General features: G+C 38.9%; 1 protein-coding gene across 1 annotated transcript in view; it reads right to left on the bottom strand.

Moving 5' to 3' along the window:
• The window catches only part of GLRB (glycine receptor beta), a gene marked incomplete at both ends in the record, with an annotated part of 51,495 nt that overhangs the window by 11,844 nt on the left and 18,838 nt on the right, over nt 1-20,813 (bottom strand). The window contains 4 exons of the mRNA XM_082482809.1: nt 5,612-5,764; nt 11,325-11,465; nt 14,210-14,292; nt 17,252-17,481. Of these exons, the coding sequence (XP_082338935.1) occupies nt 5,612-5,764; nt 11,325-11,465; nt 14,210-14,292; nt 17,252-17,481 (607 nt within the window). The remainder of the gene's footprint in view (nt 1-5,611; nt 5,765-11,324; nt 11,466-14,209; nt 14,293-17,251; nt 17,482-20,813) is intronic.

Raw genomic sequence — 20,813 nt, 5'->3', positions numbered from 1 at the left:
AAATGTTAATAAAACTGAAAGTGTCCATATTGGCCTATGAAAGGATTCAATTCTAGTTGATCATAAATAACACATCAGTCTTTTGCTACTGTTCCCATTTGGATTTTAAGACGATTGATATGATACTTTATTTGGTGTTAATCTCAAACGGGCAATTTACTAGCTGTTAAAATACTGAAGAGGAAGTATAAAGAAATGTCTGCAGTCATACAATTTTAAAATACAAAATTTTCTGATGTTTTATTTAGAAATGTGTAATATCAACGTATCATTGCAAAGCTGGATTTTTTTTGTCCATTGGGATAATACAGAACGGCGAGATGTGCCATCTCAGATCAGAATGACATGGTAAATACTGAATCGAAAATCCTCAGTGTCCACTCTGGCTAATTTTCCATCTACTATATCTGACACACTCAAGTACTATCCATAAGGATAGAAAGTGAGTATAGAATAGTTCCCTTTTTAAAAAAAATATTTTCACTGACCAACACCAGCTGCCTGGGGATGAACACTAATTATGGATCGTAAGGAACTGCAATAACAAGTACAAATAAGGCTGTACAGTTAAGAAACAGATATAGGACACCTCTGCCTATGCCCAGCTTGTGTTCATTCTCTAACAGTGTACTGGATCAAGTACCATGAGTGTCTATCCTAGACTTCGAAAGGCAGCCTCTACCTTTACCTTGAATAACAAAATTAGCCAATGACATGGACTGGCTCAACAGCTTGGGTATTGTATTTTTTTTTCCTACTAACTTTAAAAGTGTTTACTCTCTTAATATTAGCAACCAATGATAGGACAAGGGGTAATGGATTCAAGCTGGAACACAAGAGGTTCCACTTCAATTTGAGAAGAAACTTCTTCTCAGTGAGGGTGACAGAGCACTGGAACAGGCTGCCCAGGGAGGTTGTGGAGTCTCCTTCTCTGGAGACATTCAAAACTCGCCTGGACGCCTTCCTGTGCAACCTCATCTAGGTGTTCCTGCTCCGACAGGGGGATTGGACTAGATGATCTTTTGAGGTCCCTTCCAATCCCTAGCATACTGTGATACTGTGATACTGTATTATGTGTGTATTATTATCATGCCAAGTGCTGGAAACATTTGTACAACCACTTTGTAGAGCTTAAAACACTAGATATTACAATCTTGGATTTAATTCCACAAAACTAACTTAGAAATTCTACTAGCTGAAGAGAGGTTAGTGGAGCTTTCATCAGTTTGTTCAGTACAGCAATTGAGGTCATGGTGACCTGCTGCTAATTTCCATTTTTCTAGATTCCTAGGACGAAAAGTTCATTCTCGGCATCTGAGAAACTTCTAAGTTTTCAAGGTAAGAATAAAGTGAGATAGAAGCACAGAAATATTTTATTAAGTGACCACTTGCTGCCAGAGCAGAGTTCACATGGCCTTGGAGACCCTAGTACCAGAGCTGTAATTGCACCTCTGGCAAGAGCTGCACTAGGTATCTACCTAACACAGTCCAAAGCTCAAGGCGCAAACGTGAGTAAGGAGAAAGCACAAGTAAACTGCAAGATTACTTATTAAAAAAAAAAAAAAAAAGGAAAACCAAAAATCCCCCTTTTATTCTCAGGGAGCACTAAAAAGAAGGGACAGAGCTCCTTCCTCCCCAATTCCAAAGTAAAGGGAAAGTTGGCCTTTCTAGGAAATACCTCTGCATTTTTGTCCCTACTGTGGCATCCTTCTTGCTGGCAAAGTTTAGCTTATCAGTAAGATTAGCTAGCTCGCACCCTAAAGCATGATTGTATAGAGCTACTATTTTATAAACACTACTTAAGGTTACATGTGGATCATATCCGAAAGTGCCAGTCCAGCAAAGCACTGCAGCACATGCTGCCAGATAAATAAATCTCTCTTTTTTGAATCCATCAAACTTACTGGCCTCAGCACTATCTCCTGGCAGTGAATTCCACAGGTTAATTATGTGCTGTATAAAATAGTATTTTCTGGTTTATATTACTGCTTTAAAAATGTCTGGCGTCATCTCACTAATGTTACTGAAAAAGGCAATATTCTGTCTTGCTTTCCTTATAATTTGATATCTCTAATACCTTCTCTTCTCTCATTAAACTTTGTAAAATAAAAGACATAATCGTGCCAATCCTTCTTCAAGCTACAGTTTTATCATATATCTTTATGTCTTTCCTTTGAGACCCCACATCAGTTACAATTTTATAAAATGAAATGACTGGAACTAAGACAGATTTGAGGACAGGAGTGATGGGGAGGGCGGGAGGAGAGGAGCCTGGCTGCAGACCTAGCTGTTCTTTGTATGTGGGGAAAATATCATTTATCACTGCTCCAAGCTTTTATTTACCCTGTTGTACCCCCACCTGCACTCTGGACTAATGCTCCACGCTGTCAGGCTGCTGCGGGCAGACAGAAGTCCGATGTCCTTCAGATCCCTACAGCTCCAGGGGAGATCTTGCTCCCTTTGGGGATCACATGGCAGTGAAGGAAAGAAATGAATTTTTTAAATGGATGCTGGCACACTTTCCATTTGTAAAGAACTGGACAGTCCTCTATCGGGCTCATTACAAGGTGAAACACCAGCATCTAATTAGACAGAAACTTTCAGTGATATCAGCCTTTACGTTGCTTAGCCACGGCTGTCCAGATACCGGTCCTTTGTGGGCTTCCCTACCACCAGATGATCTGGTTGGGTGAAATGATACAGGTATAAACAGGGCTTGCAACTTATTTAATTCCTACATGGACACAGGATTTTTCTTCAAACACACACACATCCTTTTCCCAGAATGCTAATCAGTCTACAAAAACATACTCTGCTTACTGGCTTGCAAAGTGTCTTTATTCCTAAATCACCTGGAAACTTCTGAGATGCCTTGCCGTGGGGAGGAGTAGCCCACTATATTTAATTCTAGGGACAACTGCATAAGATATTCCTAAGTAAATCTGAAGTAGCTTCTCATCTGATGAAATCTGCATCTAGCCATTGAGAGCGTAGCAGCCATTGGTAACACCTTCTTGGGATTAGATATCATTCCCTTGACACACAAACGTTAATCTTGTGAGACTTCAAGGTCAACTATCTTCAAGGCTGTAGCTAGAAGGGGTAGTTTGTTGCCCTCCTGAAAACTGAAGAAACATAAATCTTACCCCAGTGACAGTATTAACAACTTGTGTTACTAAATACTGACTCATGACTAAAGAACGGTCAGATTTAGAGGTTTTTTGCTTCTCTGGGGATTCAGCAAAAGTCACATAACCCGGCCAATGGTTAGTGTCTTTGAAAATGCATTATTTCAGAAATGCTAATACATAAAAGGAGCTAATAAATACTTATAATAAATAAAACAAATAAACAATAAATAAGCATGCATGTTTAGTCACAAGATAGATACGTTACATAATTCAGCACTATGCCTCTTATAAATCTCATATATAAATAATGAGCCTGTCTGGTTGGCTACTTGAAGCACAGGATTGTAAAAGTGGAAATACAGTGCAGGTTTTGATTGTATTGGAGTTCAGTACGTGAAAAATATTTCCAGTTCTTGTTCCTATCTTTTTAATTTAATGCATGCTACATTTTCCCCACACTTTTTTTTTCTTAAAATGTCTTATGTTTCGCATTATGGAATGCATCTTTGCTACTTTTCAAGGTAAGAGATTATATTTGTTACTTGCTATCAAACTAATATGGATTGTGACTCCTCCCCAAGTAACTATTAATATTTTTGAAGGTCAAAAGAAAAAACGCTAATTTGTATTCTGAAATAGACCTCTGAAAAAAAGATACAATAAATATAAAGAAATAGTGGTTTTGTTACATTTAATTAGAGCAAGGCAGCTAACTGTGGCTCACAAGCCAAATGTAGCACTCCGGTCATGGTTCTCCAGATTTTAGAATAGAATAGACTATTTTTAGTTCTAAGTGACCTACAACAATCATCTAATCCAACTGCCTGACCAATTCAGGGCTGACCAAAAGTTAAAGCCTGTTATTAAGGGCATTCTCCAAATGCCTCTAAAACATTGATATGCTTGGGGCATCGCCCACCTCTCCAGGAAGCCTGTTCCAGTGTTTGACCACCCTCTCAGTAAAGAAATGCTTCCTGATGTCCAGTCTAAACCTCCCCTGGCACAACTTTGAACCATTCCCACATGTCCTGGCACTGGATACTGGGGAGAAGAGCTCAGCACCACTTCCCCTCCTCAGGAAGCTGTAGAGAGCAATGAGGTCACCCCTCGGCTTCCTTTTCTCCAAACTAAACAAGACCAAAGTCCTCAGCTAGCTCCTCATAGGACATTCCTTCCAGCCCTTTCAGCAGCTTTGTTGCCCTTCTCTGGGTGCATTCAAGGACCTGAATATCTTTCTTAAATTGGGGGGCGGGGGGGTTGTGGCTCTTGGTTTATTTTGCCTGTCATGTCACTGGAGGAGGAAGAGGCACAGTAGATGACCTGAGATGGAAGCAATGGGGCTTAGGCCAGGGCGTAAGTCAATGTTTTTCCACCTAACAAAACTCAGCACCGTTCCTGCTCCAGCTGCCCTAACAAAGGGACTTCAGGTATTCACTGCTGCAAGAACTGCACATCATAGACACAGACTGATAAAGTGATGTGGCAGGTCCTGACTCTAAGTGTCTCCAGTGCTTATCAATGCATGTTCATGCACGTGTGGCTGCACAGGAGTCATGTCCTGTGGCATGTGGAGGTTCAAGAGTGGGTGAGAGGTTTCTGAGAAGGCAGACGGCTGGAGGGTACAACTGCACCCCTGGGGTCTTGAAAATAACTGCGCTGAACCTCCTGGGACATGGAAAAGATTTGAAAGTATAGACTTGGGGAGGCAGGGGTTCCGGGGAAAAGGGGAGCACGGGGAGGCCAGAGCATGGGGAAGGAAAGGTCATGGTGTGGGGAAGGGAATCCAAATAGGAGAAGTGTCAGGGTTCAAGGGCCTGGCTCTGCATTTCACTGAGCTCTTGGGGTCAGCAGGTTTGGCCACCAAGAGCTGGAGTTCCATGTACAATCCAATTAGTCAAGATAATATTGTTTTGATTAACTCAGTGTCCTACTATCTCATAAGAAATTAAGGGCCTGCCTACTGCGTTGCGCTGAGCAGCACGAGTGCACGAGCCTGAAGTACTCTTGTGAACTGAGTATCTAATGAAATAAAGCCAATCAGGTAACAAGGATACTAATTCTCTTCCACACCTCAGTCTGTTTCTATTAATCTTCAGAAAAACAGCTCCAAGAGGTAGCTTTTTAGACCCTTATTCATCATCCTGCTTCCTTACTGATCATTCAAAAGTTCAAATTCTTATAAACTGCACAATGCCACAGCGTCTGCAGCATCACCCATACATGGATAAGATCAGATTTGTCCCGGTTGAGAAGAGCAGAGACGGTGTGGTTATCACACAAACACTGGAACCATTATCAAGCGAAGTCTTAATGTGGGGGTGGATTTTACAGGACTGGGAATGAGGAGGCTTTCGTGAAAATGATGAGCGGATAATGGAAGTGAAGTTGCTTTTAGTGTCCAGTGTCATGTTGTCAAAGCAACTGAGAATGGCTCAATGGCGTTCAAGTGGATTGCGACGGCATGTGTAAACGCAGGTTACCCAGTGGGACTCTTGCAGCACTTGCATCAGGATTGATCCAAAATGACAGCCAGGACAGAACAACAATTAGCAGTGTAGGAGCGTAAACACCCATCATGTAAAATCCAACTTGTCTTCTTAAAGTGAAGATTACTTCTACACAAGTGTAATAACCTTTAAAGAAATAAATGCATTAACGTTTAATGTGCTTTGCAAGTCAACCTTTTTAGCTCTGTGTCTTCCAGGCCTTTTTCTATTTAAGTTAAGAGCGAAAGTTCAATGATTTCATTTTCTTTATAAAGGCAAAGAGTTCAATTTGAAAAAAAAAAAATGGTCAAAACACAGATCTATATAACCACCAGCTGTGGTCAGGCATGTGGTACTCTCTGTGCTCTACAAGGCACCCACCGTCTTTTCACAGAGCATCAGTAACAGGCAGGTAAAGTGACTCTCATCTTGATGCTGGCTTCAAGACACAGTCCCAATAAAACTAATGAGGCCTGGCAGTCATACTAGCTTAAGCTCATCCAAAAATCCCACTCAGCATTAATTTGTGCAAAAGATGGAATTAAGAAATATTAGTGTAGAAAGTTTAGAAATATTAGTGTAGAAAGTTTAGAATGGAAAAAGGTGATCCGAATGTGACTCTAAGCAGAGATTCCCCCAGTACTGAAAGCTGTTACACTTGACTTCTAAAATTAGTACAGACTTTTTTTAAAAGGCTCTAAAAACACTGTAAATTTTAAAAACAAGGAATACTGCCTCAAATCTTCTAAAACAAGGATCACAAATCTTTTAAAACGAGCACACAAACATTTCAGAAGATATCTATTAAGATGAATTCAATAAAAAATAAAGCTACAGACACTAGTGGTTTTGCTAGAGATAATAGAGGGATCAGGAAGTCTGATAACTAGAAAAAAAAATCCGTTCATATTTTCACTTAATTAGCAGAACTGGCATTTTTATGTTAATATTAGCACAATAGCATTGTAAAAACAACTTCATAAATTATTCTATCACAAGGAAAAGGCATTCCTATGTTATATTACAATCATTTCAAAATTCAGATAAGTCTATTACCTACAAATAAAGTTGGTGCAAAGCTGCTTTAGAAGATAGAACCTGTCAAAAATGTATCTTCTATATTTTATCAATTAAGCACTGTAGAATGATAAGTCATCTTAAAGGTGCTATTTGGGCATACAATAACCAAAACAACAAACCAATAAAACATTAAGGAAAAATTTCCTTGTGTAGAAGATACTATATGGTATTTTATAGTTCATTCTGTCCTCTTCAATGGTCTGTTGTCTGACAAATTTCCCCTCTGTAATTTCGGAATAGTTTCCAGATACTTTTAGGTTTTATTTTCAAATGATGAATGACCTTCAAAATCTTTGTTTGCTTTATGCCAGAAATGCATTCTGTACGGCTGTGCACCATCTTTCATCAGGCAGAGAATAGTATCTATTGCTCTCACCGTTCAGCTTGCAAGAACCTATTTGGATCTATCATACATTTTGATAAACAAAGAATAGACAATTTGCAAATTTAAATATTCAATTTATTGCCACAAAAACTCACCCCAAATTTGTTGACCCTCTTTCTACTTAGGTAGGTAAGATAAAACATCAGTTGATGTAAATACGCAGTTAAGATTAAGTTCTTTGCAACTGGCAAGAATCTCCTACATGAGCCATAATTTTGAAATTTTGCTTGTACATCCAACACTGCCTCTTGATTACCTGACACAATCTTTAACAGAATTAAAGTGCGAAATCTGCTTTTTTAAATAACTTCAATATAAGAATGTAATGTAAATCAAACAACTACTGATTACTGAATACACCCTTTAAAAATATTTGAGTACTAAAATATTCCATTCATATTAGTGAAGTATTAATTCCAGTTGATTATGAGATTAACATGGATGTTCTTAATTTCTAAACAAAAAAGGATTTGCAAAAAAAGAACTATGAAAACTTTTTAAAATTTCATGTCATCACTCCACCCACTCTGACAGTTCTCTAATCTTCTTTCTTTCATGTTCAAATCTCACACACACACAAAAGTTCTTCAAGGAGTTAGTCAACAGGAAACTGCTCTCAAGGCCAAGGGAGCAGAGCAGAGCGGGCAGATCTTTAAGTACACTTTCCATAGAGCACAAGAGCTCTCAATCTCCAGGTGTAAGAAATCAGGAAAGGAAGACAAGAGACTGGTATGGCTGAGTCAAGACCTGCTGGTCAAACTAAAGGGCAAGAAGGAAATGCACAGGCAGTGGAAACAGGGACAGGTATCCTGGGAAGGGTACAGGGACGCTGCCTGGTTGTGGAGGGATGGGGTGAGGAAGGCTGAGGCGCAGCTGGAGCTGAACTTGGCAAGGGACACAAAGAATAATAAGAAGGGCTTGTACAGGTATGTCAGCCAGAAAAGGAAGGTCAAAGAAAGTGAACGGCCACTGATGAGCAGGACTGGCAAACTGGTAACAACGGATGAGGAGAAGGCTGACGTACTCAAGAATGTTTTTGCCTCAGTGTTCACTGGCAACCTCTCTCCCCACACCTCTTGAGTGGATGGACCACAAGACAGGGACTGGAGGAGCAAAGTCCCTCCCACTGTAAGAGAAGATTGGGTTTGAGACCACCAGAAGAACCTGAACATACAGAAGTCTATGGGACCTGACAAGATGCATCTCGGAGTCCTGAGGGAACTGAGGCTGATGTAGTTGCCAAGCTACTCTTCATGATATTTGAAAAGTCACGGCAGTCAGGTGAAGTTCCTGGTAACTGGAAAAGGGGGAAGCATTGCACCCATTTTTAAAAAGGGTAGAAAGGAGGACCCTGGGAACTACCAATCTGTCAGCTTCACCTCTGTGCCTGGGAAGATCATGGAACAGGTCCTCCTAGAAGCTATGCTAAGGCACATCAAGGACAGGGAAGTGATTTGAGACAGCCAGCATGGCTCCACCAGGGGCAAGTCCTGCCTGACCAACCTAATGGCCTTCTATGATAGAGTGACTACATCAGTGAACAAGAGAAGAGCTATCTGGATTTCTGTAAGGCCTTTGACATGGTCCCCCACAACATCCTGCTCTCTAAATTGGAGACTTATGGATTTGATGGGTGAACCGTTCAGTGGATGAGGAATTGGTTGGATAGTGGCATCCAGAGGGCAGTGGTCAACAGCTCAATGTCCATATGGAGATCAGTGACAAGTGGTGTCCCTCAGGGGTCCATACTGGGACTGGTATTGTTTAATATCTTCATCAATGACATAGACAGTGGGATCAAGTGCACCCTCACCAAGTTTGCAGATGACACCAAGCTGAGTGGTGCAGCTGACACGCCTGAGGGATTGGATGCTGTTCAGAGGGACCTGGACAAGCTCGAGAAGTGGGCCTGCGTGAACTTCATGAGGCTCAACAAGGCCAAGTGCAAAGTCCTGCACCTGGGTTGGGGCAACCCTCAGTATCAATATAAGCTGGGGGATGAATGGATCAAGAGCAGCCCTGCTGAGAAGGACTTGGGGATACTGGTGAATGAAAAGCTGAATATGAGCCGACAATGTGTGCTCACAGGCCAGAAAGCCAACTGCATCCTGGGCTGCATCAGGTGGCCAGCAGGTTGACGGAAGTGATTCTGCCCCTCTATTCTGCTCTGGTGAGACCCCACCTGGAGTACTGCCTCCAGCTCTGGAATCCCCAGCACAGGAAAGACACAGACCTGATGGAGCAGGTCCAGAGGAGGGCCACAAAGATGATCAGAGGGCTGGAACACCTCTCCTATTAAGACAGGCTGAGAGGGTTGGGGTTGTTTAGCCTGGAGAAGAGAAGGCTACGGGGAGACCTTGTTGTGGCCTTTCAGTACTTAAAGGGGGCTTATAAGAAAGATGGGGATAAACTTTTTACTAGGGCCTGTTGTGATAAGACCAGGGGTAATGGCTTTAAACTAAAAGAGGGAAGATTTAGACTAGATATAAGGAAAAAATTCTTTACTCCGAGTGTGGTGAAACACTGGCACAGGTTGCCCAGAGAGGTAGTAGATGCCCCGTCCCTGGAAACATTCCAGGTCAAGTTGGACGGGGCTCTGAGCAACCTGACCTAGTTGAAGATGGCCCTGCTCATTACAGGGGGTTGGACTAGATGACCTTTAAAGGTCCCTTCCAACCCAAACTATTCTATGACTCTGTGAAAATATGACCATTTTACTGAGCACTTTGCACAGTGCCATTTTAACTTGTGGTCACAAGGTGCTGAAACTTGAGAGAACACTACTAATTTTCTTTCCTTTTTAATGGTAAAGCATGCAACACTTAGATTTTTCTTGAAGGTTCCTAAAAATGCCTAAAATATCTGAGGAATTTTTAGATGTTTGATTTCATGTTTAGGGCAAACCCCCAAACAATCATGATAACTTCAATAAAAAGATAGCAATCTTGAATAAGTATTTCCTTCTTCCCTCAAATAGAATGTAAGTTTTCAAACTTTCCCATTTGTATGAACTTTATTTGGGAATTGCAAGATCCATCCTTTTAATTTCTCACTACTTTATACCTTTTCTTTTCCAGTAAATTCATTGTTTAATTAAGAATAAAATATTTTTCTCACTGCTAAGTAAGCTTCTAACATATTCCGACTTAGATTTGAATGCAGTCACTGCCAGTTGTTGGTTGTGCTTTCCCAAACAGAGAATTTTCCTGAGGAGAGCTAATTTCATATTATTTACAAATGGTAAATCACCTCAGATGCTGAGTTATGTAATTAGGCTAAGAACTCACTCATTTTGCAGTTAAAAAACAAACCCCATTTCAATTTTCATTATCTTTTTCAAGTTAAATTCATTAACTCTGGGATCTACTAAGGTTAGCTGAGATCTCTTCAGACTTGGGATCTAGCTCAGGAGCAACTGCAAGTAACAGACCCTCGACTTCAGCTGAATCGTTAATGAGAAACCCACAGAGGATCCTCCAAAGCTGCAGCGCCGCAGCCACCCTCGTTGACTTTTAATGGGAGATTTATTCATGTGATGCAAGAGCACTGACTAAAATAGAGCCTGCTGACTTCTGTTGTTGTAGAAAGTGTAGCGGTTGCCACAGTAGTTTGGATATAATTGTAGGCAGGAACAAATCAAGGTAGAAAAGATAAGTCATTAGAAGCCAGAGTACAGAAACCATTGGGTAAATTTGTGCCCACAGTCGGAAAATAATCATAGGATTGAATAAATACAGGGCTGAGGATTGTAAGCAGCTTTCTATAATGGCAGATTTTCCAGAACGCTTAGAGAAAGGAAGAACCTGCAGGGAGAAGCATTTGAAGTTACAGTCTAATGCTATCCACTTCTGGAACAAAAGTCGAACCAAAAAACCAAAATTATCCTACTTTGATGCAACTGGCATAATTTTACATGAACAACCTATCAGAAAAGTTAGGCATTTACAAACGTAAAAAGGTATTAGGACTATAGAAACAAAATGGTGATAGTAAGATCAGAAGACATGCAAGCAAAACCAAGAAAAACATTTAATCTCAACTTGAGCCTAGGTATTTCTGTATCTGAACAAGTTTGCAGTAATTACATGATAGTTACTACTATATGAACTACCGGTTTGTTAAAAGTAATCTGTTTTCTCCCATAGAATGTAAGACAGGAACTGGAGTATTAACCATTAACCTTAAACAGTAATTGAAGGAAGCCTAAAGTTCTTTCCCAAGAAAATAACTTATATTACCTACCTGTGCCTTTGTAATACTTGGTACAGTTACCATATTCAATATCCTCCTTTTTAATATCAAATTGAGGCAGAGCGATTTTCTCCAGCTGTACAGGATCTCCAGACTGCCAGATAAACCGTAAGTCATCAGTTGTGTAACCAACTACAAGAACAAAATAACAGTAATCACTTAAAGAACCATCTCAATCAGCGTAAACTCTGCAAGAAAATCTGGTATATATGTATCGTCTCTCTTTCGTTCTTTTTCTTTCTATTTTCTGTTCAAAGCATTCAATTCAAAAATGAAATAATCCACAACTGAATTTTTATGTAGGCCTAAATTAGGACTTGGTGGGTGGAACATTACATTGTTAGCAATACTACACTGATTAAGAGGTGTTTGCTACAGTGCTTACTGTTTAAACAAAGAAAGCAAAGCTCTATTCTCCACAGCTTTGAAGCCTCCATAGTTATTCATACTCTACTTCAGCAAAGCATGGAAAATATACTGAACTTTAACAGCACTCACAAGTCCTAGTAACTTCAAAAGAATTTAACATCTCAATTACTGTCATGAATCTTGGCTTTTGTGTACAACAACCTTTAGGCTTAGTTGTTCAGATTAAAGGCCCCGATTCATGAAAGCATTGACATTCAGGAAATACTTGACCAGGAATTTAAGTAGATGTGTAGTCCTACCGAAATCAATTCTGTGCCTCCACGATCTCCTAAGTATGGACAGACTTCAGCATATATTTGAGTGTCTAAATCATGATATATACACCACCACCAAATGAGAGGCAGTGAAAGTTAGGCTCCCGATATTCAAGCACAAAGTAGTATTGATTAAATATGCACAATCATAATCATGATTGTACATGCCATTTTTCTGCTACCTTCTGTTTATTGAGGATTAACTTAATTCAAATGGAGATAATGTGTGTTAAATGGGAACAGAGATGAAGAAATGTAAAAAAGATGGAGTTGGAATGCAGCATTTTGCAATTCAAAGCCTCTGAAAAATGTTTAAAGAACCATTATTTTTCTGGTGGCGTTAGACAGATTGGGTTTTTTTGTCTTTGAAAAATAGCTGTGATTAAAAAAGGTAAACTGTTCATAAGCTAACTTCTCTAAGATTCGTAATAACTTAATAAAAATCACAATAGCTTAAAGCTCCATGATGGAAGATAATACAAAAAATTTAGTTGTTTCAATGCTGCATTCATAAATCAATCCCACCCCCTTACAACATACAGCAAATCACAAAACTGCCAAGATCCTTTATGATAGCAATTACTGGACAGTGAAAATTTTGCCTATAGGGAATGTGTAGAACTGGGGATCATAACTGTAGATACAAGAACAAATTAGTAAAAACTGGTGGCCTTGTTTTGGAAATCTAGCAACTAGAAACAAAATATTGACTTGAAAATAACTTAAGTAGAATAAAACTGCCAATGGCTAACAGGGAAAGCAGGCCCACTGGTGGAACTGGAGGGACAGACGGGAGATCATGGGTACTATTCTTACTTTTGACAACTGTACTAAAAGGTAGAAGACAGTTTAGGACACACTGTCTTCCCAAAGGAGCAACTTCCTCCTGAATTTGAATACATCAGCTTATCATGGAGAGAGACAATACGCTTGTTTAACTAAATTTATTGAGGATTTTTTTATGACTAGTTCTTCCTTGAATAACTATATATTGCAATGTTTGTAAAGCAACCCAGACTGAGAAAGCTTGAGCAAACTTCCATTAATATTACTGTGTAATTCCAGTTTAACCCCAAACTGATTTGGCTTTACCATAAGAGTTTACTTCAGCTAATGTATATAAATATTAGTGATAGGCAAAACTACTGCAAAAATACTATAGACATACTATAATTCTAAAGGTAAATGCTGGCAATCAAAAACAAAGTTGTAAATCTCTGATGATATTATTATTATTATTATTATTATTATTATTATTATTACCCTTGTCCCCACTGGGATGCCCTGCTCAGCTTTGATTAACCTTTCTCTTTCCCTTTTGTCTTCCCTAACCTCACCTTCCCCACCAGACCCGGTGGAGTAAGAACTGAACAAAAAGTTTTTGTATTGTAGCAGGAACAGGCTAAAGCAAGCCACCTTCCTCTTCTCCGCTTCACACTTGTCTTCACTCAGGAAAACAGTTACCATGAAAGTGGGATCACCAGGGACTTGAGTCTTGGGAAAAGGATGTACGTGAGTAGGCACCCTTGTACTTGGGGAGCATGGAAGAAGATGGGTTTCAGAAACATTTTGGCTGCAACTTCCAGCATGGCATAAAGCCCTTCGAAGACGAGACCCGGCTGCCCCTTCATAAGATCAAATCACCTAGAGACCAGGGAAGGATTGGTAAGGGACAGATGCCTGACTCCATCCACACAACACATCTTGAAACCACTTTAAAAAAGTTTCATACTAAATGCTGTCAATGTATTGGCATCAAATACTTTTCCTTCGGTACCGTATCAAAAGAGTTTCAAACAATACCGTGCATCAGCAATACAAGGGGATAAACTGGACCACAACAACCTACAAAGCAGCACAGGTTGTCGAAATTAAAACCACCTGGGGAAATCACGGATTCTTTTTTCCAAATGATATGTGTTTCCATTTTACTAAGGTTATTGTAAATGTTTTTATAAAATCCATCAGTTGTCATTATGTTTGATAGCAGAAGCTAAAAACAGAGCGCATGGTGCCATAACCGTAAGAAACATTTTTGATAGGGAAATGCACATCGGTAGGAACCAGTGTGCATATTAATTTCAAGAGTCATTAAAAACGTTGACATGAACAACACAGAACTGATTATTTTTTGTTTGATTCTCAGGCATATCTAGAAGGCAACTGTTTTTATGCACAGACTGCTTTACATACAGCTTTCCAATTGCATCTTGCAACGCTGTGTATCCATAGGAAACAAGGTCAAGTCCAAAGGGCATGACAGAGTAATAGACAATCTGAAAATACAGAAATGGAATATAAAAACAGTGTGAGCTGCCATGTAAGCAGTAGACAGTAATAAGAAAAAAAAAAATCACAGGCATTTGATTTTCAACTTCTAAAAAAGCAGAAAAATTTAATTAAAGTTATAATAAGTAGCAGTTTGAAATTGAGCTATCTCTAGTAGTCAGAGAATAAAATTTTATAGAGTGTTTTAAACATACAGTAGTTCACAAATTAGAGACCTACTAATACATGACAAAATACATATAATTCATAAGAATAACCAAACCAAAGGTCCATACAGAGCAGAGTTCTGTCTCCAGCAGTGGCCAATGCCAGATTGCTCAAGAAGAATACGAGGCTACCGTAATCAGGAAATGATATTTCGCCAGATATCCAGCAGCCTCCCAAAAGTTGCACCTCAAGGACTTCCTAAACCAGAAGTGATAATTCAGTATTGACGGGACCTCATCAGATTTTTTTTACCTCCAAGAAGCTGCTTTGCTTCCCGTTGCTTTCTGGAATCCATGTAAACTTTAATCATGCACATCATCCTGCAGAACTTTAATCATGCACAGCATCCTGCAGCAAGGAATGCCATAGCTAAGCTGCCCACACTCTAATCATCTCCTTTTATCCATCTTGAGCCTATCTCATAGTTCTTTTACTGGAAAAGAAGGTGAAAAATCAATGCCCATCCATTCTTTCTGTGTCATTCATGATCTAGAGACCTCTATGCCACCACCTCAACTATCTTGTCTTTTCCAGCGTGAAAAGTTCTGCCTTGCTTAGCTGTTCTTTATAAAGGATGCTGTTCTGTACCTTTCACCATTCTTGCCTCCCTTCTTGCAGTGGGAAGACCAGAAAGGCACTTTGCATTCAAGAGGCAAGCATAGCATGAATTTATACAGTGGCATGATGTTCTCTTTAATCTCTAATACCTCCTAGAATTCAATTCATTTTCTCAACCAGTACTGAGCCGTTAGTTGACATTTTCAGAGAACTAGCCATTATTACCCAAAGGTCATTTCCCTAGCTGGTAATAACCACCTCAAAACTAATCAATGTTTATGTAAACTCAAAATAATTTTTTCCTACGTGCATAATTTTTCGTTATTTACATTGAATTTCATCTCATACTTTGCTCCTGGTCATTAGATTAACTTGTAATTCTCACTATTGTCTCTTATCTTTACTACCCTGAATATTTTGGCATCATCAAAAGTGCCTGCTAATTCACGGTTCTCCAGGTGATTTATGTTGAACAGCACAGGACTCAGAAGAGATTTTTCTGTGGGACTCTACTGCCTACTTCCCCTCATGTGAGCACCGGCAGTTTATTCCTACATTCAGTTTCCTAATTTTTAACTATTTATGCAGGCAAGAGCTTTCTCTCACATATGTTTTGCCATTCACGTATTTTGAAAACTGGATATTCTTTCATTTATATGTGCTATCCCCATAAACCAAAAATACAAGGCATAGCAATTATATATTTTAAAAAAAGGAAAATCTTAGTAGCATGTCACCAAACCACAGTGCCTCAAAAAATTAATCTTACCTGCATACGTACCACTTATGAACACAGTGTGTCATTAAAATCCACAGGATATTTTTAGAGGATGACATTAATTTCAAACTTTATTGAATTTGGGTTTGCTATTTGGAAGGTTTTAGAGAATAATTTTTTCCATCAGAAACACTTCTCTCCGTGTTCACTCAATACTCACTATTCCCTGACCTAACCTATTGACTGAAACAAGCTCGTTTATGAATAGCTGCAGCCCGGAGAAGTATTTGAAAAAAATTTTCAAAGTTTCATTTAGCATCTGCTCTTTCAAATGGGAAGTTTATTTTATAGCTGGAAGTGTTTTTCTATTTTGAAAAATTAATTTCTACAGACTTCAAAACCTGTTACAGAGACAACTGAAATCAGAACAAGGACCTTCCGAGTGAGCCAAATGACATGCTGTCAGCAAAAGTGTTGAGATTGAGTTTTCTCATCCATTTCTGGAATGAGCAAAAAAAGAACCCAGACTTGCCCATCTTCTTTCTTTTTTCCCAGCCAATTCTACTCCAGGAATAGCTCATATGACCATAATTTCTGAAGTGGTTCCCTCTTAACAGTAAAGTTGCAGTATATTAGATAATTAGACAATCTTTTTGTCCTCTATCAGGGCAGTATTTTCCAGTCCACATCAGAACAAAATTCACTCACTGTTAGGAAACTGAGCCTCATCTCCACAAATCATTGTGTCTATAAACTCTACAGATCTGTAACTCACTACGAGATCCTTTTTAATCAACCAATTGGCTATTTTCAGTGGACGATTATTTTTATGGCACAGCGTATACCTTTGGCAAACCAAGTCAAACCACTAAAAAGTATGTGTTAATTGCAATTATATTAAGCGATATTTTTGTGTCTTCTGAAAACATCTCTATCCGGTAAGGCATAGAACTTAATCAGGATTATGCCCCAGTATTTTTAAAACACATTTATATTCACAAATTATGTAATTTCTGCCTTTCCCCATATCATTAGTCAGTAATCACCATTTTCTTTAGTTGATGTAGAAATTCAAGTGGTGTGCAAATTATATTGTTTTGCTGAAGGCTTTACTTCAGATATCTTATCCATTTCATTATGCTTCCAGGAATCTAAGCAATTATCAAAAGGTTTTATTTTTTGTTTCCAATAATACTAATTTACTTAATGTGTTAGCTTAACATGACATATAAATGTACATACACTTCAAATATCTAGTACCTGCTGTCCTATCAACTGACATGCTTTGAAACGTCTTCATCTGATTTCTTTACACACATTTAATTTATTGTAGTATTGTTTACAAACTGTCATATAAATTTAAGTAATAGTCATAAACTGTATTACATTATTAAGTCTAACACAGGATACATACTTCATATAAAGTCGTTTATAAAAACAGTAGAAATACATCAATAAAATACCTCATGCTGACTAGGACATCTCCGTCTCGAAATATAAAAAGAAGGATGTTTTCTTGCGTGACATCATGGAAGTTAGCATTTTTTTCATTTGCAAAGAATAAGTCCGGCTTCCAAAGACATTTAAACATAGTTGGGTCCACAGTAAGCGTATCTGAACCCCTCCAATCATTGGGCAGTTTGAGTCGGGGGTCATTCCACTTCTGTCTTAGAAAGATGTTGACTCTATAATCCTGACGGGAGGAATAGATAAATATTAGACTAGCCAAAAGTCTAGCCAAAAACCCACAGAGAAAGAAAACCATTCTATCAGACTCTGAAGAGAAAAACAATTTATGCCCTGGTTTTTATATCATGAAGACAGTAACCACTATGCAAATGACATTAATAAGTGTTAAGTTTAGTAGACTTCACTACAAATGGGTAGATTATGTCTCACTCGTGTTCTGAATACAGTGACTTTCTTTAAAAAAAGGACCAAATCGTCCCCCCCGGAATCATTTTCGCATCCCCTCGAGAGTAGCCCCCTGTTACCGAGGCACAGAGAAAAGCATGCAGCAGGACAGAGGGAGGCCACAGCTTGACTACACTAAATTGCTGCAGGCAGCAGGCACGATATCACTTCTATCAGGATATCCTGTGAGTGTAAATTCCAGCTTATTCTCCGTTTGCGTAAATGGCACACCGATGGCAAAATATCGCACTATAAAAGGAGAAAACAGTCCAGGTAGGTAATAGATTTTACACTACACACCCAGAATACAGCCTCAGACCTTGTAATAGTGATTTGGGACTATTTTGGTAACTGAGGAAAACTGATTCCAGCTTGCCACGCAAGTACTGAGGTAGCATGTATGAAAGCAGAAACAGAATAGGTCTCAAAGAGACAAAATCAAGGCTTTACACAGAGGAAACTTCCTTCTGGATTCAGCAGGACTCTTGCTCAAGGATGGACACTAGTAGAGCCACACTCAATGAGAACCTAATTTTGCCTGCGGGAATTGGAGAGCATATGTCTCAGGGCAAAACGATACCCGCACCCATTCTGTCCTTAGTGAGAGCTGTGTGCATCCAAAGGAAAAATCTGACCCAGTATGTCACTTATGATTTTTCAGTCTTAACTCTAAGTTTTTTTGCTTTTTACTTTTTAATTTAGGCCAGTGCCTCTTTTTTTGTGCGTATGCAAACTAGGCAGATCACATACAGAAAAACAATAAAGGTATTGTTGACTTAAAGTTAAAAAAAATAACACACCAAAATTATGCATGTAAGATAAATTTTATCTCCAGTCTTCCTAGCAGTCTTCTATTGTGTGCTTTGTTTTTTCACAATTGTCTATTAGATACGAAGCATCCTGAGATAAGGGCTGTGTCTTTTAGAGCTGTGAAAACAATACTGTTGCTTTACAATTATAGCAAAACGCTAGAAATCTGTGAGTGAAGATTCTCAACTTATTTTTGGTTTGTCAATGCATTCTGCATAGCAAACTGATTTTATAAAATTGTTTATTTTACATGCTAATGCCCTCTCACACATTTTTCTGTTGATACAATGTGAGTTCTTTTCTGTTGTACTTACTATAATGTGTACATTTACAGTCCAAAGCAAGTGCCATGTTGAGACAGCCATGCTAACTCCAAGAGGAAGCAATTCACTTGGCTAAGACCTCATGCAGAATAATTTACCCTGTTGATTTATCCTGTTAATTGGAAAATGGTGCCCACTTTCCCATGTCCAGTCCACCAGTCAGATCAGCCCAGGTATTTCCTTATTCCACTATACTGTGCAATATTTTTCCTTACTGCATTGTAAGGAAAAGCAAAACATCAAAACTAAGTAAAAAGAACTGAGGCAATATTTACTAATATGCATAGTTCTGAGAGATATGTTACTTGTTGGCAGTCCGGTTCTGAAAAAAAATATATGTAGTCTGACTCTGATTTATGCAAAGACCCATGTTACCTTGTCACAGTAAAGAACGCATATAAAATAATAGTATGAAGTGACTTTGTACTAGAGTGCCCTCATACAGAAGCTTCAGAACAGGAGGGAATTCAGGTCATTACCTCAGAAAGCATCTTTTCAATTACATGTACATAATTGAAAATTTACTTTACTTGCTTCTTGCTGAAGTTCCCATTCCATATGCACTTCTTGTTTCGCGGAAAACAATTACTTTAAACCATATGAGATAAATACTGCATACCATTCATGCTTACAAGCATTACACTACCCATCACACCAAAATTAACTTCCCCATAAACAAACGCATTACCCTAATTTTAACAAAATAAAATGCCTTCTCAAAGCCATAGGCAAATGATAAGCAGTGTCCAACACTTGCCTTCAGCTTACCCATTCAGAAGAAGAAGTTTACATCACTGAAAAGCAGAATGCACTGGCAAAATAAGAATTGGAAGTAAGATCAGGTGGAAGCTATTTTATTTCCTTCCTTGCCCTATTACAAATGAATTTAAATATACCAAACAACGGGACATTGTGACATTTTAAGATTCGATTCTGTTGCCATTTAAGTCAATGGGAGAAAAATGCCATTAACTTAAAAGAGGTTCAGATCTACCTAAATGACTAGAAATGTGTGAGACAGGGTGTACTTGGAGAGGAAGGCCACCAATACACTTGAGACAATATAGAAAATGTAGAAGGCACCAAAGAGATGTCAGAATGAAAACTGGGGCTAGCCAGACAATGATGTGCAGAAGGGCTTCTTTTTAGAAGAATATTACAGCATATGGCAGCAGTATGCACTATGATCTGGTATAAATCTATTTTGAAAGAAAACTGCAACCAGTCCTCTCAAATCTGGGCAATGAATTTTAAGATTCAGTATCTGCACTTACAATTAGGCCCAACAGGGGCTGAAGAATGGTCTGCATGAAGCACATGGTCTTCCTCCTATACATTTTACAAACGTTCTTGGAATATTGCAGAATAATCATCATTTTATAATAAGGGAGAGTCAAATAGCAACTAAAGGCCTGAAACTAGGGGTGTGTGTGAGAGATATTCATCAGCATTACAGCTAGGAGGACGCAGTAGGTAAAAAGAATCACAGAAGTATTCTGCAGGGCTTTGTTTTCCCATGAAACTCCAACAGAAGGCAAGTTGTTTTCAGGGAGGTTGAAAGGGGAGGCATTCTAGGAAATATTTCAAATGCAACCTACTAAACGGTGGGCATGTGGCCAGAAAACCTCCTCAGGCCAGAAACCGGGCATAACCAATCCATCTCTCTTTGCAAACTGGAGCACATCGAAGACCATGAAAGGCTTTTTCTACATGAACTACACTCATGCAAAGAAATGAAGTGTAATAGCACTGTCTTTTAAAAAGGCAGAAAATGGCATTTTTATGATTAAACTAAGGAAACTGAGTTTTCCTTCATATACATAAATATCAAAAAGACCATTCTGCAAGGCTTTAAAGTAAAGGAGAAGGAGGAAGTGGTGTTTTGCCATCTGAGTCAGTGAAGAGAGGTTACACTGCCACCAAAAACCTTGAAAATAGATTCTGTAGAAAGAGGGTGAGATCATCAGCGCAGCTAAAG

Source organism: Vanellus vanellus, assembly GCF_965231255.1.
Source record: "Vanellus vanellus genome assembly, chromosome: 4".
Taxonomy (NCBI): domain Eukaryota; kingdom Metazoa; phylum Chordata; class Aves; order Charadriiformes; family Charadriidae; genus Vanellus; species Vanellus vanellus.
The sequence above is the reverse complement of the archived record's forward strand: the minus strand, read 5'-3'. Positions and strand labels throughout refer to the sequence as shown.